Source organism: Hyla sarda, chromosome 10 (genome assembly GCF_029499605.1).
Source record: "Hyla sarda isolate aHylSar1 chromosome 10, aHylSar1.hap1, whole genome shotgun sequence".
Taxonomy (NCBI): Eukaryota; Metazoa; Chordata; class Amphibia; order Anura; family Hylidae; genus Hyla; species Hyla sarda.
The window spans coordinates 89,337,423-89,364,721 of NC_079198.1; the positions used below are offsets into that span (position 1 = coordinate 89,337,423).

The 27,299-nt window shown below is 43.9% G+C and overlaps 1 protein-coding gene across 6 annotated transcripts in view; it reads right to left on the bottom strand.

Annotated features, from left to right (window-relative positions):
• Positions 1 to 27,299, bottom strand: part of TTC12 (tetratricopeptide repeat domain 12) — a 135,875-nt gene that overhangs the window by 62,144 nt on the left and 46,432 nt on the right. For all 6 annotated transcript variants that reach the window (XM_056542902.1, XM_056542900.1, XM_056542901.1 and 3 more), the window contains 2 exons: positions 4,438 to 4,509; positions 1,945 to 2,005 (listed from right to left, as the gene is read on the bottom strand). In XM_056542902.1, coding sequence (XP_056398877.1) covers positions 1,945 to 2,005; positions 4,438 to 4,509 — 133 coding nt within the window. The remainder of the gene's footprint in view (positions 1 to 1,944; positions 2,006 to 4,437; positions 4,510 to 27,299) is intronic.

The window sequence follows — 27,299 nt, forward strand, 5'->3', positions numbered from 1 at the left end:
CACTATATCCATGTACGTGTTACTAAATTGAAACCAACTTCTAGACATCTGCCTGGTCTGCCTTCTTCCCTCCAGGACTTTGCAGATGTTTTCAACGAAAAGCAAGCTGAAGTATTGCCTCCATACACCGTCCCTATGATTGCCCTATAGATTTACTGCCCGACACCACTCCTCCCAGAGGCAGAATTTACCCCTTGTCTGTTCCGGCTACTTCGCGCATGAAGGTTCAGGCTGACAAGAAGAGACATCGTCATCATGAGTATTCTCCTGGTGACAAAGTCTGGCTATCCACTAAATATATCCATTTTAAGATACCCAGTTATAAACTAGGTCCTCGTTATTTGGGTCCCTATAAAGTCAAGAAACGTCTCAATCCTGTGACTTATTCCCTCCATCTTCCCTCCTCTCTCCGCATCCCAAATTCCTTCCATGTTTCCCTCCTGAAACCAGCCATCTTCAACCGTTTTTCTCCAAGGGACATCTCTCCTGCACCCATCTCTGGTACCTCAGATGTGTATGTTGTAAAGGAAATCTTGGACTCTAAGTTCGTCAGAGGAAAACGCTTTTTCCTAGTAGATTGGGAAGGTTTCGGTCCGGAGGAGAGGTCTTGGGAGCCGCAGGACAATATTCTGGACAAAGACCTGCTCAAGAAATTCCTGAGCCGTAAAAGGAGGGGGAGACCAAAAGGGGGGGGTACTGTTACAGCCTGCGCTCCGGCCGCACATGTCGGCCGCGAGCGCATTGTTCCTGCTCCCTGCAGGGCCGGGATTCGCATCGCGGGACGTACCCGCATGCGAGTCCCGGACCGTCACTTACCTTGCTCCTCTGCCACCTCCTCCACTGTGTCTCAGCTCCAGCTCGTTTGTCCCAGTCTCCTAGGGCGCGCGCACACTTGAGCTCTGAAATTTAAAGGGCCAGTACGCCCATAATTATGTGTGTGTAACACCTGACACTACTCTATAAGTCCCTGCACCTCTCACACTTCCCTGCAGGATCTTCAGTGTTCATTGCCTAAGAGAAAGCATTCCCATAGCCTGTTTTGCTTAACCGTGTTTTCAGACCTTTCTGCTACGTTTACCGACTCCGAACTTTTGCCGCCTGCCTTGACCTACTGCTACGTTGACTACACATCTGCCTCATCCTCCGGTACCCCATCTTGCACAGTTACCTGTGTGGTCGAGCCGTGTTGGGGGTAGCGACCTGGGTGTCGCCTGGTGCAGCAAATCCATCCTGCTTTGCGGCGGGCTCTGGTGAAGACCAGTGGCACCTTAGACTCCGCTCCCCGATAAGGTCTGAGTCATCAGCCACACAGGTAGAGGATCCACTACCAGCTCCGAGACAGCACATTCAGGTGCATGACATTCCCCCTATTTTGCAATAAAATTTCCACCCATCTGACTAACAAAACAGATAGCAAACCAAATAGTAAAATCCCTATATCCAGAGATCCTGGGGCATAGCAAGACAGTTGAAAAACAAACAGACAACAAAAAAAAACAAAAAAAAAACCTTGGCATCAGTTCAATAATGGTCATAACATGTAATAAATAACTAAACTTTGGACTGATTGGACTGGACTTCTATTAGGGTAGGGTCACACATAACATATTACCTGCAAATCTCCAGCAGCTGGGTATCAACATAAAGCAATTACAAAATTCTAAAGCAGAGAATTTGCAAGCGGAATTTTAGCTGCAGAAAACCCATAGCGGATACAGTCAAGGGGAATTCCCCCCCCCCTAGACATCTTATCTCCTATCTTAAGGATAAGATGTCTGATCACTGGGGGTCTGGCCGCTGGGGCTCCTCGCAATCTCCATGCCCGCACTCAATTCTCAACATTTATGGGCAGCCGTTTTCGTCATTCCACGCCCCTTTCATTCATATCTCCACTGCTGCTGTGGTCATGATCTCTTTTAGAATAGAAGTGTAAGAGTCACTTACCTTTCACAAGCTTCTCTTTGGTAATGTCTATGTCTGTAATCATCTTATAACACTGTCTTGCCTATGGAAAATAAAGAAATATTGACACATACTGTGTTGCCTTAACATTAATAGTACCTAAATAGTTGAACTGCTCTTATAGTAGAGTTTTCACAAACATGGGTATATTTATAGCCACAAAAGTCATAGTAAATGCCCATCGGTTGAGGGGGCCTACTTAGGTGCAAGAACATTAAACCTTTTTGTGTGGAATAACAAGTAAAAAGCTATCTTCCATCTATCACTACTATGTGTATTCTCTGATAAATGGTGCTATTTTTCATATCTTTAATTATTCTTACTTATGCTGCTGTTGTAGTTTCCTGTCATTAGGTAGTGGGGGCTCATGTCAGTTTAATATGACACCCTATAACTAAGGTTGTCCAGTGAAAGAAACAACCTCTGTGTGGTGTCCAAAAGTATAATAAAGCAACTTACTAATCTTTTGTTATTGCTTTGTACTTATTTATACATGCATTGATTTGGTGTGGATATCAATTTAATTGCAGCTCCTTATTTGTGTTATTTACTATATGTTGACGGCTCAAGATCTCTAATTGCATTTATTGACTTGAAACCTCCATGATCTTTTTAAAGGTAAATGTCCTTTTCCTCTGATGATCACAGAAATAAACAACTGTACTATGAGATAGAGCTTTGATGACTGTCCTGTAACATAACCAGGATAGATTTACATCCTATGGAAGTTAACAAAAAGGCCTCCCATTCAATTACTGAAAACACAGATCATGTGAACCAGTGGTCTCCAAATTGTGGACCTCTAGATGTTGTAGAACTACAACTTCCAGTATGCCCGGACAGCCAACAGCTATAAGTTGTAGTTTTGCAACATCTGGTGGTCCACGAGTTTGGAGACCGCTCATGTAAACCATGCAGAGTTTAAGTTTAGGGATGTCCCGATACCGATACTAGTATCGGCATCGGGGCCAATACCCGGCATTTGCATGGTATTGGGGACTCGTTTAATGTCCATGATACCAAGGCCGATACCTGCTGCAGTGAGGCCCGTCAAAGGCCCCGCTCCGCTGAGCTGTTCTCCCCTCCGCGTCATGGCATCCCATGGAGGAGCATGTGACACACACATAACTCCACCTCCTCCACTATGCCCAGTGTAACGCTATGGAGGAAGCAGACGTGTATGTCACATGCTCCTCCATAGGGTGCCATCATGCGGACGGGAGAACGGGGACGCAGAGCGGTAACACCCGACAGAGGACAGCTGCAGGTGAGCAACTACCATGCTGGTGGGGGCTGCTGTCTACAAGGGGGGGAGGCAGCTGTCTACAAGGGGGGGAGGGAGCTGTCTACAAGGGGGGCTGCTGTCTACAAGGGGGGACTGCTGTCTACAAGGGGGGACTGCTGTCTACAAGGGGGGCTGCTGTCTACAAGGGGGTGCTGTCTACAAGGAACAGGTAATGCAATTATTATGCATGGTAACATGTAGATTATGGGATCACAACATTACCGGATATTGTACATATATATATAAATATATATATATAGAGGAGGTATTGAGTTTACAAGTGTGTTGCCCTTATTGAATGATATCTAGCGGTAAGGGACACTGATGCTATATTTGGGGTGTATGTTTTTTATGGGTTAGGGGTGTCTGTCCTTTTTGAGCTGTTTTTTGATCATTTATGTACTATGGTATTTAATAAAATTTTCTGATTGATGATAATTGAGTATATCTTTTTTTTGTAGCATATGTAGGTTAATACAAGGGGGGCACTGTCTACAAGGGGGGACCTGCTGTCTACAAGGGGGGCTGCTGTCTACAGGAGGGCTGCTACTAATGTCTGCAGGGGGGCTGCTGTCTACAGGGGGCTGTTGCTAATGTCTGTAATTATACTACCTATAAGGGGACACTGCCTACTATTAAAGGCAATCTTACAGCAGAGTCACCTGCACTAACTTGAATTAATAAGTAGATAGTACAGGTGACCCAGTTTCTACCGCTGCTCACCATGTGAACATCAGTGCAATCGCACCGGAGACATCGGTCTCGCCACCAATGCAAATTCCCTGTTCTGCCCAATGGAGGGGAGAGAAATATTTGCTCATACTACAGCAGCCTGCCTTCATTGCACACAACAAGGAACCCACATATCAGCATGGTAAGCAGTGCCAGAAACCAGGTCACCCTGGTGTCAGATTCCCTTTGAAATAAAAGTACTTGTAATTGGTATCGGCAAGCACTAGAATTAAAGTATCGGTACTCGAACTCGGTCTTAAAAAAATGGTATCAGGACATCCCTATTTAAGTTCACTATATACGTAAAACTGGGCATATCTTTCTATTATATATTGAAGGATTTTTATTTGCTAAAACTGTAACATTAACAGCATTTTAATGGGGAAACTTCCCCATTTCATTGAGATTGCCTCTGCCTATAAGGCAGCTATGTCCAGATTACTGTATGTAGGGCTTACCTCCTCATAGTTTTTCAGACTTAGGTGAGCTCTTCCCATGTGCACATAAGCCTTCACACACTTATCATCACACTAAAAGAAAGTAATAAAATCATATATTATATGTATTACATAAACTGTAAGCTACACACAAATAGCTTTTAAAAATGTAGATGTGTAAACAATAAAAACTGACATATTTTATCAAATTTGTATGACTATCACTCTCAATAGGTCTACTCTGGACTTGTGTCTAGTAGACATGTTAGACTTGTGTCTAGAACGTATCCAAGTCAACTAAGGATGCACTGGCCCATTAGGGATGTTCCAATGAGTCCTGGCTTGAACAAAGTAATGGAACCAACAGAACACCAAAGATTTAGAAGAAGAAATTGGGAGGTCACTTGCCAGTAGGGATTCTAATGGGTCGATTCTGAACTAAAGTATTGAACCTTATTGGATGATGACATGTAGTATATGTCTAATGATAAAAAATGTATATTGCAATTTAAAGTAGACGTACATATTTTGTACAGATGGATTATGGTCTTCAAAAGTGTCTCCTCAGGTGGGCCTATAGAACTCTGGTCCGACACAATAGTAAAATTTCTATAACCGAGCTGTCCATGCTGAAGACCAGAGGGCATTGTTACATACTGCCTGGCGGTTAGCACTGGCCGTGAGCGCAGTAGCCCCGTGCCCCCGCTCACCTTCCATGAACGCAGGAGCCCCGTGTCCCCGCTCACCGGCCGTGAGCGCAGTAGCCCCGTGTCCCCGCTCACCAGCAAGGCTGGGATTCGCATTGCGGGACGCGCCCGCATGCAAATTCCGGCCCGTCACTTACCCACGTCCACTCCTGCTGCTCCGTCTCAGCCTCTGCGCGTGCGCCCCCATCCCTTGGGGTGCACGCGCGCCCCTGCTTTGACATTTTAAAGGACCAGTGCGCCCATAATTAGTAGTGCACCTGAACACTATATTATAAATCCCTGCACCTCCTACACATCCCTGACGGATCTTCAGTGCCTATTGCCTGAGAGAAAGCGTACCCTATTGCCTGTTTGCCATACCCGTGTACCCAGACCTTTACCGCTACGTTTTTGACTACGAACCTTTGCCGCCTGCCTTGACCTTCTGCTACGTTGACTACGCCTCTGTCTCATCCTCCTGTACCTCGCCTTGCCCAGTACCTGTGTGGTCGAGCTGTATGGGGGGTAGCGACCTGGGTGCCGCCTGCCGCAGCAAATCCATCCTGCCTTGCGGCGGGCTCTGGTGAAGACCAGCGGCACCTTAGATTCCGCTCTTTGATACGGTCCGAGTCATTTGCCACACAGGTAGAGGATCCACTACCTGCTCTGTGACATCCGCATCCAGGTACGTGACAGGCATCAATGTAAATTTTATCTCTACCCCATTTGTACAACACATACAGTAAAAAGAAAGAACATTCTCTGTAGTACAAGAAAGTTTTCAGCTGTAGGATGGGTTCACAGTCTAAAATGGTTAGCACAAACTGCTTCTACGAGACAACGTATGCTTGGAAGAATAACACAGGAGAGAAATGCAAAGAAAATTGGAGAATATGGACGAAACACTTCCCGACTTCAAAATAAATTGTACATCTTCCATGCAATACACCTGTGTTCTTTTTTTTTTTTTACATACAATGGTACATGATGTTACACAACAATTTTTAGGTTCTGTGTGTTTGAGATGAGAGAGGGGAGGACTACAGGATCCGGAGTCGACTTGACCATGTCATCTGGAGCAATCAGGTATGAATAATAATACCTGGGGCTCATGTGCAAAGCCTCTTCCACCATTTATCATTACTCCTTGCTATGCTTAATAGTGCTTGTGTATGATTATTAATACACAACACTTAATAGTGACTTATAATCACTGACAAAAATTTATGACTTTACTGAATGATACTTCCATATTTGTACACAACTATTATATTTCTACCCTTTTATTGTAGTTCTATGTTACTTCTTGTACGGCCATGAAATTGTAATGGCCTGAATTTCTTTATGTTGTAATTTCTTTAACCCCTTAAGGACGCAGGACGTAAATGTACGTCCTGGTGAGGTGGTACTTAACGCACCAGGACGTACATTTACGTCCTAAGCATAACCGCGGGCATCGGAGCGATGCCCGTGTCATGCGCGGCTGATCCCGGCTGCTGATCGCAGCCAGGGACCCGCCGGCAATGGCCGACGCCCGCGATCTCGCGGGCGTCCGCCATTAACCCCTCAGGTGCCGGGATCAATACAGATCCCGGCATCTGCGGGAGTTCGCGATTAAAATGAACGATCGGATCGCCCGCAGCGCTGCTGCGGGGATCCGATCATTCATAACGCCGCACGGAGGTCCCCTCACCTTCCTCCGTGCGGCTCCCGGCGTCTCCTGCTCTGGTCTGTGATCGAGCAGACCAGAGCAGGAGATGACCGATAATACTGATCTGTTCTATGTCCTATACATAGAACAGATCAGTATTAGCAATCATGGTATTGCTATGAATAGTCCCCTATGGGGACTATTCAAGTGTAAAAAAAAATGTAAAAAAATGTAAAAGTAAAAGTAAAAAAAAAGTGAAAAATCCCCTCCCCCAATAAAAAAGTAAAACGTCCGTTTTTTCCTATTTTACCCCCAAAAAGCGTAAAAAACATTTTTTATAGACATATTTGGTATCGCCGCGTGCGTAAATGTCCGAACTATTAAAATAAAATGTTAATGATCCCGTACGGTGAACGGCGTGAACGAAAAAAATTTTAAAAAGTCCAAAATTCCTACTTTTTTAATACATTTTATTAAAAAAAAAATTATAAAAAATGTATTAAAAGTTTTTTATATACAAATGTGGTATCAAAAAAAAGTACAGATCATGGCGCATAAAATGAGCCCCCATACCGCCGCTTATACTGAAAAATAAAAAAGTTATAGGTCATCAAAATAAACGGATTATAAACGTACTGTCACGATGCCGGCTGGCAGGTAGTGGATCCTCTGTGCCAGAGAGGGATTGGCGTGGACCGTGCTAGTGGACCGGTTCTAAGCCACTACTGGTTTTCACCAGAGCCCGCCGCAAAGCGGGATGGTCTTGCTGCGGCGGTAGTGACCAGGTCGTATCCACTAGCAACGGCTCACCTCTCTGGCTGCTGAAGATAGGCGCGGTACAAGGGAGTAGGCAAAAGCAAGGTCGGACGTAGCAGAAGGTCGGGGCAGGCAGCAAGGATCGTAGTCAGGGGCAACGGCAGAAGGTCTGGAAACACAGGCAAGGAACACACAAGGAACGCTTTCACTGGCACTAAGGCAACAAGATCCGGCAAGGGAGTGCAGGGGAAGTGAGGTGATATAGGGAAGTGCACAGGTGAACACACTAATTGGAACCACTGCGCCAATCAGCGGCGCAGTGGCCCTTTAAATCGCAGAGACCCGGCGCGCGCGCGCCCTAGGGAGCGGGGCCGCGCGCGCCGGGACAGAACAGACGGAGAGCGAGTCAGGTAGGGGAGCCGGGGTGCGCATCGCGAGCGGGCGCTACCCGCATCGCGAATCGCATCCCGGCTGCCAGCGGAATCGCAGCGCCCCGGGTCAGAGGACGTGACCGGAGCGCTGCCGCGGGGAGAGTGAAGCGAGCGCTCCGGGGAGGAGCGGGGACCCGGAGCGCTCGGCGTAACAGTACCCCCCCCCTTGGGTCTCCCCCTCTTCTTAGAGCCTGAGAACCTGAGGAGCAGACTTTTGTCTAGGATGTTGTCCTCAGGTTCCCAGGATCTCTCTTCAGGACCACAACCCTCCCAGTCCACTAAAAAAAAATTTTTCCCTCTGACCTTTTTGGCAGCTAAAATTTCTTTGACCGAGAAGATGTCCGAGGAGCCGGAAACAGGAGTGGGAGGAACAGATTTGGGAGAAAAACGGTTGAGGATGAGTGGTTTGAGAAGAGAGACGTGAAAGGCATTAGGGATACGAAGAGAGGGAGGAAGAAGAAGTTTATAAGAGACAGGATTAATTTGACACAAAATTTTGAAAGGACCAAGATAGCGTGGTCCCAACTTGTAGCTAGGGACACGGAAGCGGACATATTTAGCGGAGAGCCATACCTTGTCTCCAGGGGAAAAAACGGGGGGAGCTCTTCTTTTCTTATCCGCGAACTTCTTCATGCGTGATGAAGCCTGTAAGAGAGAATTTTGGGTCTCTCTCCATATGATGGAAAGGTCACGAGAAATTTCATCCACAGCGGGCAGACCAGAGGGCAAGGGAGTAGGGAGGGGGGGAAGAGGGTGACGGCCGTACACCACGAAAAATGGGGATTTGGAGGAAGACTCAGAGACCCTGAAGTTATACGAGAATTCGGCCCATGGGAGGAGATCTGCCCAGTCATCCTGGCGGGAGGAAACAAAATGTCGCAAATAATCACCCAAGATCTGGTTAATCCTTTCTACTTGTCCATTGGACTGGGGATGATATGCAGAAGAAAAATTTAATTTAATCTTGAGTTGTTTACAGAGAGCCCTCCAGAATTTAGACACGAATTGGACGCCTCTATCCGAGACAATCTGCGTAGGCAACCCGTGAAGACGAAAAATGTGTACAAAAAATTGTTTAGCCAACTGAGGCGCAGAAGGAAGACCAGGAAGAGGGATGAAATGTGCCATTTTGGAGAATCGATCAACGACCACCCAAATAACAGTGTTGCCACGGGAAGGGGGTAAATCAGTAATAAAATCCATACCAATCAGAGACCAAGGCTGTTCGGGGACAGGCAGAGGATGAAGAAAACCAGCGGGCTTCTGGCGAGGAGTCTTATCCCGGGCACAGATAGTGCAGGCTCGCACAAAGTCCACAACATCCGTCTCCAGAGTCGGCCACCAATAGAAGCGGGAGATGAGTTGCACAGATTTCTTGATACCCGCATGACCTGCGAGATGGGAGGAGTGACCCCATTTGAGGATTCCGAGGCGTTGGCGAGGAGAAACAAAGGTCTTTCCTGGAGGAGTCTGCCTGATGGAGGCAGGAGAAGTGGAGATCAGGCAGTCAGGTGGAATGATGTGTTGCGGAGAGAGTTCAAGTTCTGAGGCATCCGAGGAACGAGAGAGAGCATCGGCCCTAATGTTCTTATCGGCAGGACGAAAGTGAATCTCAAAATTAAATCGGGCAAAGAACAGAGACCACCGGGCCTGGCGAGGATTCAGCCGTTGGGCAGACTGGAGGTAGGAGAGGTTCTTGTGGTCGGTGTAGATAATAACAGGAGAACTTGATCCCTCCAGCAGATGCCTCCATTCCTCAAGTGCTAATTTAATGGCTAGAAGCTCTCGATCCCCGATGGAGTAGTTCCTCTCCGCTGGAGAGAAGGTCCTAGAGAAAAAACCACAAGTGACAGCATGCCCGGAAGAATTTTTTTGTAGAAGAACAGCTCCAGCTCCCACTGAGGAGGCATCAACCTCCAATAGGAAGGGTTTGGAAGGGTCAGGTCTGGAGAGGACGGGAGCCGAAGAAAAGGCAGACTTGAGTCGTTTAAAGGCGTCTTCTGCTTGAGGAGGCCAGGACTTGGGATCAGCATTTTTTTTGGTTAAAGCCACGATAGGAGCCACAATGGTAGAAAAATGTGGAATAAATTGCCTGTAATAATTGGCGAAGCCCAAAAAGCGTTGGATAGCACGGAGTCCGGAGGGGCGTGGCCAATCTAAGACGGCAGAGAGTTTGTCTGGATCCATCTGTAGTCCCTGGCCAGAGACCAAATATCCTAGAAAAGGAAGAGATTGGCATTCAAACAGACATTTCTCAATTTTGGCATAGAGTTGGTTGTCACGAAGTCTCTGAAGAACCATACGGACATGCTGGCGGTGTTCTTCTAGATTGGCAGAAAAAATTAGGATATCGTCCAGATATACAACAACACAGGAGTATAACAGATCACGTAAAATTTCATTGACAAAGTCTTGGAAGACGGCAGGGGCGTTGCACAGTCCAAAGGGCATGACCAGATACTCAAAGTGTCCATCTCTGGTGTTAAATGCCGTTTTCCACTCGTCCCCCTCTCTGATGCGGATGAGGTTATAGGCGCCTCTTAAGTCCAATTTAGTGAAGATGTGGGCACCTTGGAGGCGATCAAAGAGTTCAGAGATGAGGGGTAAGGGGTAGCGGTTCTTAACCGTGATTTTATTAAGACCGCGGTAGTCAATGCAAGGACGTAGGGAGCCATCTTTTTTGGACACAAAGAAAAATCCGGCTCCGGCAGGAGAGGAGGATTTACGGATAAAGCCCTTTTTTAGATTCTCCTGGACGTATTCGGACATGGCAAGAGTCTCTGGGGCAGAGAGAGGATAAATTCTGCCCCGGGGTGGAGTAGTGCCCGGGAGGAGGTCGATAGGGCAATCATAAGGCCTGTGAGGAGGTAGAGTCTCAGCTTGTTTTTTGCAGAAAACATCCGCGAAGTCCATATAGGCCTTAGGGAGACCGGTTACTGGAGGAACCACAGAGTTACGGCAAGGGTTACTGGGAACCGGTTTTAGACAGTTCTTGGAACAAGAGGACCCCCAACTCTTGATCTCCCCAGTGGACCAATCCAGGGTAGGGGAATGAAGTTGAAGCCAGGGAAGTCCAAGGAGAATTTCCGAGGTGCAATTGGGGAGGACCAAAAGTTCAATCCTCTCATGATGAGATCCGATGCTCATAAGAAGGGGCTCCGTGCGGAAACGTATGGTACAGTCCAATCTTTCATTATTTACACAATTGATGTAGAGGGGTCTGGCGAGACTGGTCACCGGGATGTTGAACCTGTTGACGAGAGAGGCCAAAATAAAATTTCCTGCAGATCCAGAGTCCAAGAAGGCCACTGTAGAGAAGGAGAAGGCAGAGGCAGACATCCGCACAGGCACAGTAAGACGTGGAGAAGCAGAGTAGACATCAAGGACTGTCTCACCTTTGTGCGGAGTCAGCGTACGTCTTTCCAGGCGGGGAGGACGGATAGGACAATCTCTCAGGAAGTGTTCGGTACTAGCACAGTACAGGCAGAGGTTCTCCATACGGCGTCGTGTCCTCTCTTGAGGTGTCAGGCGAGACCGGTCGACCTGCATAGCCTCCACGGCGGGAGGCACAGGAACAGATTGCAGGGGACCAGAGGAGAGAGGAGCCGAGGAGAAGAAACGCCTCGTGCGAACAGAGTCCATATCTTGGCGGAGTTCCTGACGCCTTTCGGAAAAACGCATGTCAATGCGAGTGGCTAGGTGAATAAGTTCATGTAGATTAGCAGGAATTTCTCGTGCGGCCAGAACATCTTTAATGTTGCTGGATAGGCCTTTTTTGAAGGTCGCGCAGAGGGCCTCATTATTCCAGGACAATTCTGAAGCAAGAGTACGGAATTGTACGGCATACTCGCCAACGGAAGAATTACCCTGGACCAGGTTCAACAGGGCAGTCTCAGCAGAAGAGGCTCGGGCAGGTTCCTCAAAGACACTTCGGATTTCCGAGAAGAAGGAGTGTACAGAGGCAGTGACGGGGTCATTGCGGTCCCAGAGCGGTGTGGCCCATGACAGGGCTTTTCCGGACAGAAGGCTGACTACGAAAGCCACCTTAGACCTTTCAGTGGGAAACAGGTCCGACATCATCTCCAGATGCAGGGAACATTGGGAAAGAAAGCCACGGCAAAACTTAGAGTCCCCATCAAATTTATCCGGCAAGGATAAGCGTATCCCAGGAGCGGCCACTCGCTGCGGAGGAGGTGCAGGAGCTGGCGGAGGAGATGACTGCTGAAGCTGTGGTAGTAACTGTTGTAGCATAACGGTCAGTTGAGACAGCTGTTGGCCTTGTTGCGCTATCTGTTGTGACTGCTGGGCGACCACCGTGGTGAGGTCAGCGACAACTGGCAGAGGAACTTCAGCGGGATCCATGGCCGGATCTACTGTCACGATGCCGGCTGGCAGGTAGTGGATCCTCTGTGCCAGAGAGGGATTGGCGTGGACCGTGCTAGTGGACCGGTTCTAAGCCACTACTGGTTTTCACCAGAGCCCGCCGCAAAGCGGGATGGTCTTGCTGCGGCGGTAGTGACCAGGTCGTATCCACTAGCAACGGCTCACCTCTCTGGCTGCTGAAGATAGGCGCGGTACAAGGGAGTAGGCAAAAGCAAGGTCGGACGTAGCAGAAGGTCGGGGCAGGCAGCAAGGATCGTAGTCAGGGGCAACGGCAGAAGGTCTGGAAACACAGGCAAGGAACACACAAGGAACGCTTTCACTGGCACTAAGGCAACAAGATCCGGCAAGGGAGTGCAGGGGAAGTGAGGTGATATAGGGAAGTGAACAGGTGAACACACTAATTGGAACCACTGCGCCAATCAGCGGCGCAGTGGCCCTTTAAATCGCAGAGACCCGGCGCGCGCGCGCCCTAGGGAGCGGGGCCGCGCGCGCCGGGACAGAACAGACGGAGAGCGAGTCAGGTAGGGGAGCCGGGGTGCGCATCGCGAGCGGGCGCTACCCGCATCGCGAATCGCATCCCGGCTGGCAGCGGAATCGCAGCGCCCCGGGTCAGAGGACGTGACCGGAGCGCTGCCGCGGGGAGAGTGAAGCGAGCGCTCCGGGGAGGAGCGGGGACCCGGAGCGCTCGGCGTAACACGTACTAATTTGGTTAAAAAGTTTGTGATTTTTTTTAAGCGCAACAATAATATAAAAGTATATAATAATGGGTATCATTTTAATCGTATTGACCCTCAGAATAAAGAACACATGTCATTTTTACCAGAAATTGTACGGCGTGAAAACAAAACCTTCCAAAATTAGCAAAATTGCGTTTTTCGTTTTAATTTCCCCACAAAAATAGTGTTTTTTGGTTGCGCCATACATTTTATGATATAATGAGTGATGTCATTACAAAGGACAACTGGTCGCGCAAAAAACAAGCCCTCATACTAGTCTGTGGATGAAAATATAAAAGAGTTATGATTTTTAGAAGGCGAGGAGGAAAAAATGAAAACGTAAAAATTAAATTGTCTGAGTCCTTAAGGCCAAAATGGGCTGAGTCCTTAAGGGGTTAAAAACCTCAATAAAAATCATGTAACCCTAAAATTATAGCAAAAATGCTGCAGTAAAATAGATATATCTATACAAATTTTTTTTATCCCTTTTTGACCACCAAATGTGTCCAAATTCAGATATGTGGCTTACACTTTCTTCTTCTTTACCTTTTAAGACTTACTTTTTGACAATACAAAGTGGCATCCTTTATTTTACCACTAGCTGAGCAGCCGGTGTTGTCCGATTTTCCCTACCTAATCCTTGTGGGGGAGGAAAAGCAACAAAGGAAGTTTTTGTCCTCATATCCAGACCCCATGTTCCCATATCCCATCCTAATATCCTGATCCCATTTCCTGACCCCATATCCCAACCCCATATCCCGGCCCCTATATCCAGTCCCCATATCTCGACCCGATATCCGGTCCCCATATCCCATCCTCATATCCCTTTCCCATACCCCAACCAAATATCCTGTTCCCATATCCTGACCCCATAGCCCAATCCCATCGCCCAACCCCATATTTTGTCCTCATAACCAGACCTAATATTCCAACTTTTTTATCCCGTCCTTATATCCCGACCTCATATCCCATCCCCATAGACTGTCCTCATATCCAATCCTCAGGTGGGGCTGAGTTGTGATTTAGATACAAATATATTTCTCACAGACTTGAATGGTACTTTAAACAAAAAACCTGACCCACACAAATGGGGGTGGGTAAGGGTTAAATGGGTATTCCCGGAATCAAAAAATAGGACTTTTTCTTTCAGAGACCTCTCCCTCTCGGTCTCCAGTTTGGGTGAGGTTCTGCGGCTCAGTTCCATTAAAGTGAATGGAGCCAAATTGTAATACCAGACCCAAAATGGAGAGGACGCTGTCTTTGAAAGAAAAAAGGCCTGTTTTTTTATTCCTGGAATACCCCTTTAATTTACTTATCCTATATTTTTAGTTGACATATAAGTAAAGAGTACCAAGTTTCATTGCAATATCTTTAGCAGTTTGGAAGTAATGCTGGAACATACTGTACACACATACATACATATACTGTATACACACACACACACATATTGGGGGAGATTTATCAAAACCTGTCCAGAGGAAAAGTTGCTGAGTTGCCCATAGCAACCAATCAGATCTCTTCTTTCATTTTTGAAAAAGGTCTCTGAAAAATGAAAGGAGTGATCTGATTGGTTGCTATGGGCAACTCAGCAACTTGTCTTCAGGATAGGTTTTGATAAATCTCCCCCAGTGAGTTTTATATATATATATATATATATATATATATATATATATATATATATATATATATATATATATATATATATATATATAGATTTATTGTATTATGAAGCCTGAAAAAAATATTTGTTATATTAAATAAAATGGAATTGTGCAATTTTGTGGGGCAGGCCACTCAGTCAATCCCTGACGGAGGCAGAACACCGGTGTGGTAGGTGATTGGTTGAGTGAGCCATTACTGCCGAGATGGGGAGAGTTGTTTATAGGGGAGGTCCTAGGGGTCAGATCCCCACAATCATACATTCATCCCCTATCCTAGAAGATATATCAATAGCTAGATAGCCTCTTGAAGCAAAGAACTTAAAACCAAAAGAAACCAAAATCCAAAGTAGAAAAAGAAGACGAGGATCACTCACCAATATGATGCTGTGAACTTTATTCAAGTCTGCATGCAGTGGCTACATACGGGTCGATGTCTGTGGCAGGGCAGGAGGTCTTAAAACCAAAAGAACTTAAAGGACCAGCCTCAGGATGCCCGGGTTCATGCTGATCAGTGTTTCCTGGTCTTTCTCCCAACCAAGGAAATGTCTATTCAGCCAATTACTGGCTGAGGCAGATCACCACTGCAAGCAGTGATTGGCAGTGGGCATTTCCTGAGTAATGAGAAGGACCAGGAATCAGTGATCAGGGGGGACCAAGGTAACAGGCACGGGATAGCAGCAGCAGGGTATTGGGCAGGTAAGTATATCTATTTTTAAGCCAGTCTGAACACTATTATTTCATTTAGCAGATAACACTTGTACACTGTACAATGAATAAGCTTAATTTGCAGAAATACATTATATATATATATATATATATGTATATATATATATATATATATATATTTTTTTTTTTTTTTTATTATTATTATTATTATTATTATTTTACAGTACCTAACTAGGTTTTCCTTTTCTATTTTCTAACAGGGTATATAGAAAGGGATTGTCTTGTTGAAATAACTCCTTAATTGGGCACTGACAGATTCAAACACTTTTTATGTGTTGATACTGATGAAAATTAAAGATATTTTGTAATATGGTTGTTTAAAAAAATTGAATATTTAAAAAGAAAATGGCCCCTGAAAATCCCACCACTAGGGGTCTCATACCTACTGGGGCACTAACCAGTTCTGGAGCAGCATCAGGCTTGTCCATTACTCATATACAAGGCTGCATGAGCAGACACACCAATCACCTCCCACCACAACAAGGGAGGGACACACCCCCTTCCCCAGTGAGCTAATGAAAAGAGGGATTTTTTTTTTATAATATAGGTTTATTAGATTTATATGGTCAGGATTAGGTACTGAGTAACCAATGACAGTAATTCATTTATTTTATTTATTTATTTTTTATTTTTTTGGGGGGGGGGGGGATCTGACAGATAAGGTTTAAAGATTTAAAACATGACAGATCCCAAAATTAACAAATTTTGTTGAAATGATTCATGATTTAACGCTATGAAATAGACCCTTGCTTTAAGTATAGTTCCACTTTAAGAAGCCTTTTCTATTTGAGTGACTCAATCCTTAATTAAATACATACAAGGTAAAGAACTGCCACAGATGGTTCTCATGGCCATTGTACTATGCCGACTCTGGAGTTGTAATTAACTCAATTTAATTTACACATCGTTTAACTGGGCCAGAGGAGTCTCCAGAGTTAGTGAAAAGTTTACATTATGGGAGCAGTTTTTAATGTAGTTAAAATGGCTTTTTTAAAATTTCTATTGACTATGGAGGTAACTGGGATTTAATTGAAAAGTATTTCAATGACTTTCTATTGCCACACAAGGTGTGCACTGAATTAGGAATAAGAATTTCTCAGTGAACACAGACATTTTATGGTTCAGTTTCTAAAGGCATTAATCCTTTAATTGCAGGATTTAAAAGCATTCTGCCAGCTCTGTTAATTAATTCTAATGTGTTTTTCACGATGTTGACTGGGGATTGCAGAATAAACATCGGCCATGTTACTTAATTCTAAATATTAATTTAGTAAATGCCCTTCAGAAATAATATCTCACAAAGTTAGAATATTAACTCCACTCTATGTAAGACCATTAGATGGACGCCATTGGCTACCCCATGTCTACCAGTTTTTACTCTTATGTAAGAAGATTTATGTGAAATATTATCATCTCTAAGATTTGTTCTTCTTATCTTGTATTGTTGTGGGAAAATAATATGTGTAATTGGAGATTATTATTATATTATTAATAATAATAATATCTATTACTGTAAATAATCAGAATATTAGAACTCGTCAAACCGTTGCGATTAAAGGATGTAGACCTTTATGATCTCAATCAGATTGACAACCTGAATAGATAGGAATAAACTGCGCTCCCACCCGAGGGAATTTGTAACAACCCCAGTAGTAAAGTCTAATCTTCTATATTTGTCTTATTATAACATGTTTTTGGGGACGTAGCTCCCCCTTCATCTGAAACCAAACAAACTTCTGTTTGCTGATGAAAAATAGCTGCGTTCCTAAAATGCATTATAATTAGACAAATAAAAAAAGAAAGAGCCTCTGAAAGTTTTTCCTTACCCCCATAGTGCATTAGACACCAATTGGAGAAGTGAGATAGTGTGCCAATGATTGGGTATCCATCCTCCCCATTAAAAAAAGGGTACCCAGGTGAGCACAAGCACTTGGTCATCATTGTTAGACATTTGTCTTTACTGTGTCAACCTATGAGGTGCTCTACACAATTTATGTTCCATTTACATATTAGATTGACAACCTTGAGACACAAACAGAATCCATTGGTATTCACTGTGACATCCTGCAAGCTGCCATGGGCACCTCTTACTAGTGCACCTTCAGATTAAGGCCAAAGTATGATGAAGATGAAGGTGCAAAATACAGCTGTGGACAAAAGTGCTGGTACCCTTCTGTTAAAGACAAAAAAACACAATGCTCCCTGAAATAACTTAAAACTGACGAAAAAAATAATTAATAAAATTTACAAAAAATTAACTGATGAAAATCAGATATAGCTTTTGAACTGTGGTCCAACAGAATCATTAAAATAATGAAATTAAAGGGGTACTTCGGTGGAAAACTATTATTTTCAAATAAACTGGTGCCAGAAAGTTAAACAGATATGTAAATGACTTCTATGTAAAAATCTTAATCCTTCCAGGACTCATCCGCTGCTGTATGCTTCTTTTCAGTCTGACCACAATGCTCTCTGCTGACGCCTCTGCCCGTATCAGGAACTGTCCAAGCAAATCCCCACAGCAAACCTCTCCTGCTCTGGACAATTCCTGATACGGACAGAGGCGTCAGCAGAGAGCACTGTGGTGAGATTGAAAAGAACTCCAGAAAGAAATACAACTTCCTCTGTAGTATACAGCAGCTAATAAGTACTAGAAGGGTTACGATTTTTAAATAGAAGTAATTTACAAATCTGTTTAACTTTCTGGCACCAGTTGATTTGGGGGGGGGGGGAATTCCATCATAGTACCCCTTTAATAATTAAAACTGGCCTGGGCAAAAATGATGGTTCATGAACTTAAGGTGGTTATCCACCATAAGGTGATTTTAGTACATACCTGGCAGACAGTATTGGACATTCTTAGGAAGGATCTGCACTTGTCTTGGGGCTAAATGGCTATGTTGTGAGATTATCATAACACTGTGGCTAGCTTTTCGTTAACTGGTATTTCATGTTTGAGTTTTCTTCTTTGCTTACAAATCCCAGAATTAAATTTTTCTCCCTCCACACATAAGCCACTATACCCATGGAAACATAAATGAGCTGCATCCATTTAAAAGACCTGTGTTTTTCAATCAGGGTGCCTACAGCTGTTGCAAAAATACAATTAGCTGCAGATTAATCTCTCTCCCACCAAGCAATCGCTCCACCTATTGAAGCAGACAGGCTCCCTGTCATCAGCTGACTAGTGATGTCAGGTCTCGGCCGTACTGCAACCTGGGAAAAATCTGAGACCTGAGTAAGGCTGGGTTCACACTACGTTTTGTCCCATACGGGAGCGCATACGGCAGGGGGAGCTAAAAGCTCGCGCTCCCGTATGTCACCGTATGCGCTCCCGTATGTCATTCATTTCAATGAGCCGACCGGAGTGAAACGTTCGGTCCGGTCGGCTCATTTTTGCGCCGTATGCGCTTTTACAACCGGACCTAAAACTGTGGTCAACCACGGTTTTAGGTCCGGTTGTAAAAGCGCATACGGCGCAAAAATGAGCCAACCGGACCGAACGTTTCACTCCGGTCGGCTCATTGAAATGAATGACATACGGGAGCGCATACGGTGACATACGGGAGCGCGAGCTTTTAGCTCCCCCCTGCCGTATGCGCTCCCGTATGGGACAAAACGTAGTGTGAACCCAGCCTAATTTTGTATGCTGTTAAAAATAAATAGAGGTGTAAAAATCACAGAAGAATTGTGAAACCATTGTCACACACAGGTGTATATTATGAACTACACTAACTTTACAGCCCCTGTAACATAGTCAAATAAAAAAAACAGTTTTTTATTCCTGGAATACCCCTTTAATATTTAGTTGCACAGCCTTTTACAGCAGTCACTGCAATCCAGCGATTTCTGGAATTCTCAATTAGATTTTTGCACTTGTCTACAGGTATCTTGGCCCCCTCCTCATAAGATACAGATTTGAAGAGTGCCTTCTCCAGCATGCTCTGATCTGAATCCTATTGATCATCAGCGGAAGAAGCTGAAACATACAGTCTGGAGAAGGCACCCTCCAAGCCTGAGAGAGGGGTTTTTATAATTATGTGTTTGCAGCTTATTTTGAGAAATACTCAGTCTAGCAAATACTCAGTTGGTCTGACCTGATTACTATCGGCAAAAAGGTAAGCCTTAAAGGGGTACTCCACCCCTGGCATCTTATCCTCTATTCAAAGGATAGGGGATAAGATGTTAGATCGCCACGGTCCCGCTGCTGGGGACCCCGGGATCGCTGCTGCGGCACCCCGCCATCATTACTGCGCAGAGCGAGTTTGCTCTGTGCGTAATGACAGGCGATACAGGGGCCGGAGCAGCGTGATGTCATGGCTCCGCCCCTCATGACATCACGGCCCATCCCCTTAATGCAAGTCTATGGCAGGGGGCGTGACGACTGACACGCCCCTCCCATAGACTTGTATTGACGGGGGCGGGCCGTGACGTCACGAGGGGCGGAGCCATGATGTAACGATGCTCCGGCCCCTGTATTGCCCGTCATTACGTGCAGAGCGATCTCGCTCTGCACAGTAATGATAGCGGGGTGCTGCAGCAGCGATCCCCGGGGTCCCCAGCAGCGGGACTCCGGCGATCTAACATCTTATCCCCTAGCCTTTGGATAGGGGATAAGATGTCTAGGGGCGGAGTACCCCTTTAAGCCTTTCATCCCTGTCCCACAACATGGCACCCTGTCTTCATACACAGAGAAAAGGCCTTGAGGTCCGATGACGGACATTCAGAGAACTCGGCCTTATTCAGGTGATGTTGTGGAGCTGGACTTTGTAAGGATCCCCTTTCTTCTATGTGCACCAACAGTCATTAGGGCAAAGATCAGGGTGAGCCGCAGGTGTGCATGTGGGTGGGTAAGGGACATCTATATCCACATTGCCATGTCTGATGCTGTGTTACACCATTATATATGTTATGCTATGCAAGATTGTTCCTTATGCAATATAAAGTTAGTTCAGATTAGGGTATTTCAGTTTCATTATGTCTGAGATGTTCCCAGAAGGACCCCCAATCCCTACTCCGCTGGGTGAAGAAGGCTACATTTGTTTATGCCTCAACATAAACATCATTTTTTTGTTTTGTTTCATTAGCTTTTTTCTCATCATAAAGTATAGTGATTTTCTATATTCTTTTTTTTTATCATTACTTCCTGTAATATCTTACTTGCAAACTTAATTTTCATTGTTTTCTAGATAATTCATAACATCTACTACAGGAAAATCTAATACCATCAATAGAGGAAAGAACTTCACAGCAACCATCTTCCACTCTCGGGTTGTTCTACAAATGCTGAAATATAAAATACTTATTGTCTATCTTATTTCTTTACAGATTTCTAATGACATCTACAACATTACACCTATCTGATAGGAAGTTCTTATGGTAGACACCTTCCATGCTCTTCATTCTAATGTGCAACCATGCATCTTGTCTTCTTAAAAAGTTTCAGAATATATAATTATTTCATAATAAATAATGTTTTCCTATATTTTAATGTATGTTTTATTTTTCTAAAGCTTAGTGGACATGAAAACTGGGGAAGTGTGCAGGATCCTAATTTCTTGGGACCCCGCCGGCAGACAGCATGCTACACTTGGTTGTTGCTGTTGGTGCAGTAATAAATACAGTGGGGGAAATTTATCAAAACCTGTCTAGAGGAAAAGTTGCTAAGTTGCCCATAGCAACCAATCAGATCGCTTCTTTCATTTCTGAAAAGACCTGTGAAAAATTAAAGAAGCAATCTGATTGGTTGTTATGGGCAGCTCAGCAACTTTTCCTCTGGACAGGTTTTGATAAATCTTTCCCAATAGGCTTATACAACAAATGAATAGAGAGTCGTTGTCATCATCAGTCGGTTTGGGGATAGACAATCCGACCACCAGGGCTGTACTGGCCATCGGGCACATGGGACTTTTTCCCAGTGGACTGGGTCATCCTCAGGGCCGGCCCATCCAGGACAAAGTTAACTATAAGTGAGCCTATAGTTAAATGCAGGGCTCAGCTGATTGACAGAGTGAAAAGCCACTGGCTCCCCGCCCTGTCAATCACTCTTGCGGCCGCCCGTGATATGCAGACAGCCGACAAGAGGCCAGAGCGAGCATCCTCTGCACTCTATGCTCCGGCGCATGAGTGACATCATCATCATGTGCCGGAGCACAGACTGGAGTAGAAGGCAAGAAGAAAGGCAATGCTGAGGACTACTGGTGAGCCAGGTGAGTATTTTTTTTTTAACTTAACACTAGTGGCTGCACTAAAGGAGACTGGTGCACTAAAGGGGGCTGCTGCAACTACATTTACTGCTACGCCTACAACTACCTAAAGGAGGCTGCTGCACTACAACTACCTAAAGGGGTCTGCTTCACTACAACTACCTAAAGGGGGCTGCTGTACCTACAACTACCTAAAGGGGGCTGTTACACTAAAACTACCTAAAGGGGGATGATGTACCTACAACTACCTAAAGGGGACTGATGCACTAAAGCTACCTAAAGGGGACTGCTGCACTGCAACTATCTAAATGGGGCTGCTGTACCTACAACTACCTAAAGGGGGCTGCTACTATATAGAGGTGGCTACTATCTACAGGAGGACCTACCTACAGGGTGTAAAACCTACTTATAGGGGGCTGCTACTACCTAAAGGGAGTAAATATCTACAGAGGCAGCTACCTACAGGTTACACCTACCTACAAGGGTACCTACCTACACAGGGCACTTGCATAATGGGGGTAACTACATGAAGGGACCTGTATACCTACTGGAGTGACCTAACTACTTTAGGCAGGGGGGACCTACCTATTCTTTCCCAACCCACTTACCTACCCATTCTACTGTGTAGGACACTAAGAGGGCTATTATTACTGTTTGGAAAAGTGCAGATCCTAAAATGTTTGTCTGACAGGTTCTGTGGAGACGAGTTGTGGCTAAAAGAAGAAATGATCATGACGGTCTGGGCTGAATGGAGAAGAAAAAGGAGAGTGAATGACCCAATCAGAGAAGATATCACCTGTGAGTCACCAGTAATGCTGAGCACGAATATTCTCAATTCAAATATTTATTGCGAATTTCACATATGCGAATATGACAAATATAGCACTATATATATATATATATATATATATATATATATATATATATATATTCGCAACTACGAATATTCGTATTTTCTTTTTCCCCCACAGAACACATCACAGTGATCTCATCCCTCCCTGCTTCCAGCTTGTGGTCTAAAGAAGGCTCCTATACTATTTACTGTATTAGATATATATATATGCTCATATTCGCGAATATCATCACTAAAGAATATTAGGAGATAGATAGATAGATAGATATCCAAAAATGAGAAACTCCAGCAGCACACCAATATAGTGAAAAACAAATGTGAAGTTTATTCACCCAAAGTCTTGCGACGTTTCGGCTGTCCAATTACAGCCTTCCTCATGCTTGAGAAAGGCTGTAATTGGACGGCCGAAACGTCGCAAGACTTTGGGTGAATAAACTTCACATTTGTTTTTCACTATATTGGTGTGCTGCTGGAGTTTCTCATTTTTGGATGTTTACTTCAAGTCTCCGGACCAGAGCCTATACCAGCTGGCACCCGGCACCTGAGCAACTTCTAGTTGTGCTGCTTCTCCCGACACCATCTGTAGATAGATAGATAGATAGATAGATAGATAGATAGCTACATGGATATATAGATAAATAAAATAGATAGATAATATTGATAGGTAGGGGGATAGTTATCCGCATGCGCATGTGAAAATAACCACGGATAAATCGAATATGCTAATTTCGCGAATATAGGACGAATTTGAATATGGCATATGGAGCTCATCACTAGTCACTGGATTTAACTGTATGTAATCACTTATATGGTCTGCAGACAGCCCGTGTAGAGCTAATATCTACCACTATATGGTCACTGTAGGGGGATATATTTTCTCCTTGTATACTGGTATTATTAGTTATATTGGTCTCAGTATGCAGGATTTTGTGAGTAACAATATGATGGCAATGTGTATGGTGACAATATTCCTCCTTTTATACCGGTATTATTGGTCATGTTGGTCTCAGTATACAGTATTTGGTCAGTAATAGTATGAAGGTAATATTTATGGTGATAATATTTCTCCTTGTATACTGATATTATTGATAATATTGGTTTCAGTATCCAAGATTTGGTAAGTAACAGTGTGATGGTAATGTGTATGGTATATTCCTCCATATATATTGGTGTTATTAGGTAAATATAAGATTTATATAGAGGTTCATGTGTTTATCATGGGGAATCGTCATATACATATATACATATATATATATATATATATATATATATATATATATATATATATATATGACGATTGTGATTGATATATACCGAACTGTGATTGACATTTCACCCTTCCCTTTGTGGTTCCCCCTTCACATAGCCACATCCATGATAGAATGGGCTGCATAGTCTAAAATGCCTGGGCCTATTTTTGGTTCCAGTCCGGCCCTGCCTACCACACAATCCCTACTATAGTCATGTAATACAATTACATATTAGCACTTGAGTGCACAGAGACCATATTGTGTCTCTTTTTCAGTTGCTATAACCACCCAAATATATTTTTAAGGCATATTAAGTGCATAGTTTTTTTATATCACTGAATACATTTAATCATGTCAGTCATGGCAGTTAATCATTGGACTTTTCAATACCCTAGACCAGCAAAGCTGTTGTCATTAACCTTTTCAGTAAACTAGAACATACAGATGTGGGCAATATCCTATTAGTTATAACTATTAAAACTGGTTAATGACCATAGACGTGCATACACGTCCATGTTCCGTTAAAGGGGTATGATGCAGGCTCCAGACTGTAGGTGCAAAATTGAAAGCGTAATGATTTTTAGAAGGTGAAGAGGAAAAAATTAAAGAGCAAAAACGGAAAAACCTGTGGTTCTTAAGGGGTTAATCCCTTAGCTAATTTATACTACAAAATACATTACTTTTCACCTCTATAGGACACCAAAAAGGTACAGGCATGGTAAGCCCCAAGCTGTGTTTTTGCACCATGACCCACCAGTTTTAGCTGCAACTTTCATAAATATTAACGTCAACAATGATGGACCCTCTGGTAAGCAGTACTAAAATAATATAGCTTAGTGCCACCATGGGTGCGGGCAAGTTTCTCTGTTGGGAATGGTCTTTGGAAAAGCAAAAAAAAAAAGGCGGAAGGCCCTATTAGGTTTGGAGTTAGCATAATTCCCTCCCTGTTAAAGAATCATTTTTTACAAACAAGTTCTATAGAATGAGATAACTGACGTCAGTAAATAACTGCATTATAGAGTTTTTACCTTTGGGCATTGTAATTCTGTGAATCTCTAGGTACAAAGCCCCAGAAAGTCCACAACTAGATAAAAATAATATTGGTAGTAAAAGAAATATCTCATAACCTGTCATTGTTTTGGGCTATATTGGACGCAGAGAACATTGGAATGTAATTATGAATTTCACCACAAACAGGTTTTATGAAAGCATACAGTACTCAAAGTAGATTATTGAGCAATGAAGACAACATATTAAGGCACTGACAGCTGTAGTGTCGTACAAAGGAAGAATGAATTCTTTACATATATAATTGCAGGTTGCTGATCTAATGTCTCTTCTTGCCTGCGTCATGCCTTCCCCCACATTAAAATATTCAGCCTCCCAGTCACGCGTTAAAGTTGATAAAGGACATATGTACACCTGCTCATACCTTGTAGTAAACATTATACCGTCCATATCATGTCCCTTGTGGCATTTGTTCAGGTTAACGATCCAAGTTAATACTTAATCCAGATATGCAAATATATGCAAATAATTTAATATTCAAATACTTTTAATGCAACTTGTGAAATGAAATGGGGATTGCTTTGCAGGCATTAAATGTCTGAGTCATAAAACAGACACATCACAGCTAGTTTTTGGGTCTTACCCCCAATACTACCTTTCTAATTCACAGACATACTAGCAATGATGTTAGCATTGTAATATATTCATGAAAGCAAGAACAGGAAGCTATACTGTAAACAGTTTTGGCATTGGATAGAAATGAGTATTTAAAGGTGAAACAAGATTGTGACATGACATGTAATGTACAGGGTGGGCCATTTATGTGGATACACCTTAATAAAATGGGAATGGTTGGTGATATTAACTTCCTGTTTTTGGCACATTAGTATATGTGAGGGGGGAAACTTTTCAAGATGGGTGGTGACCATGGTGGCCATTTTGAAGTCGGCCATTTTGAATCCAACTTTAGTTTTTTCAATAGGAAGAGGGTCATGTGACACATCAAACTTAATGAAACTTTTACAAGTTTTGTTTACAGTCATTGACATGTCATCGAGGTTAACACGTGAGGAGCGGATAGAAATTGTGTTGCTGTCTGGTGAATGCAGTAACCGGGTCATTGCAGCAGATTTCAATGCAAGACACCCTACGAGACCCCCCATCTCCCATGCTACAGTAGGTAAACTGCAAGCTAAGTTTTGTGAAACTGGTTCAGTGTTGGATTTGCCAAAATGTGGACGCATGAAATCTGTCACTAATGAAGAAACATCAGTGGCTGTCCTAGCTTCATTCAGCAAGAGCCCACAGCGTAGCACGCGCCGCATGTCACTGGAGAGGGGCATTAGTCGAACATCCCTTTGGCGGATATTAGCTACTCACAAATGGCACCCTTACAAACTCCAGATACTGCAGCATCTCAACGAGGATGACCCAGATCGGCGCACTGAATTTTCAGAATGGGCAAAACTAAAATTGGAACAGGACCCTCAGTTTACGCAGAAGATTTTGCTCAGTGATGAGGCAAAATTTTATGTGAACGGTGAATGGTGAAGTTAACAAACAAAACCACCGCTATTGATCTGACACTAACTCACATTGAATAGATCCCTCCAAGACTGTTGGAACACAAAAATTGATGGTATAGTGTGGTAAATGGGGTACAAAGATAGTGGGGCCATTCTTCATCAATGGAAACCTCAAGGCCACTGGATATGCAAAATTGCTATATGATGATGTGTTTCCCTCTTTATGCACTGAAGCTGGCACGTTCCCTGATTTTTTCCAGCAAGATGGTGCACCACCACATTACAGGTGTCAGGTCCGAGCATTCCTAGATGAACAGTTTCCTGGAAAGTGGATTGGTCATCGTGGGCCAGTTGAATGGCCCCCAAGGTCTCCCCATCTGACCCCCTTAGACTTTTATCTTTGGAGTCATCTGAAGGCAATTGTCTATGCTGTGAAGATTACGAGATGTGCAGCACCTGAAACTACGGATACTGGAAGCCTGTGCTAGCATTTCTCCTGCGGTGTTGCTATCAGTGTGTGAAGAGTGGGAGAAGAGGGTTGCATTGACAATCCAACACAATGGCAGCACATTGAACACATTTTATAAGTGGTCAGAAGCTTGTAAATAGCTCATGAAAGAATAAAGTTACGTTAAAAAAAAGCACATAATTGTTTTTCTTGTGAAATAAGTTTGATGTGTCACATGACCCTCTTCCAATTGAAAAAACTAAAGTTGGATTCAAAATGGCCGACTTCAAAATGGCCACCATAGACACCACCCATCTTGAAAAGTTTCCCCCCTCACAGATACTAATGTGCCACAAACATGAAGTTAATATAACCAACTATTCCCATTTTATTAAGGTGTATCCATATAAATGACCCACCCTGTACATCCAGTTTCTATAACATTAAAACTTGAAGGTTCTACTTATAAGAGTAACCTATTGAAACTATTCTTAGCAGTGGTTTAAAGGGGTATTGCATGAATTTTTATTTGATTATGCTGCAGGGGCTGTAAAGTTAGTGTTGTTCATAATATAGTGTCTG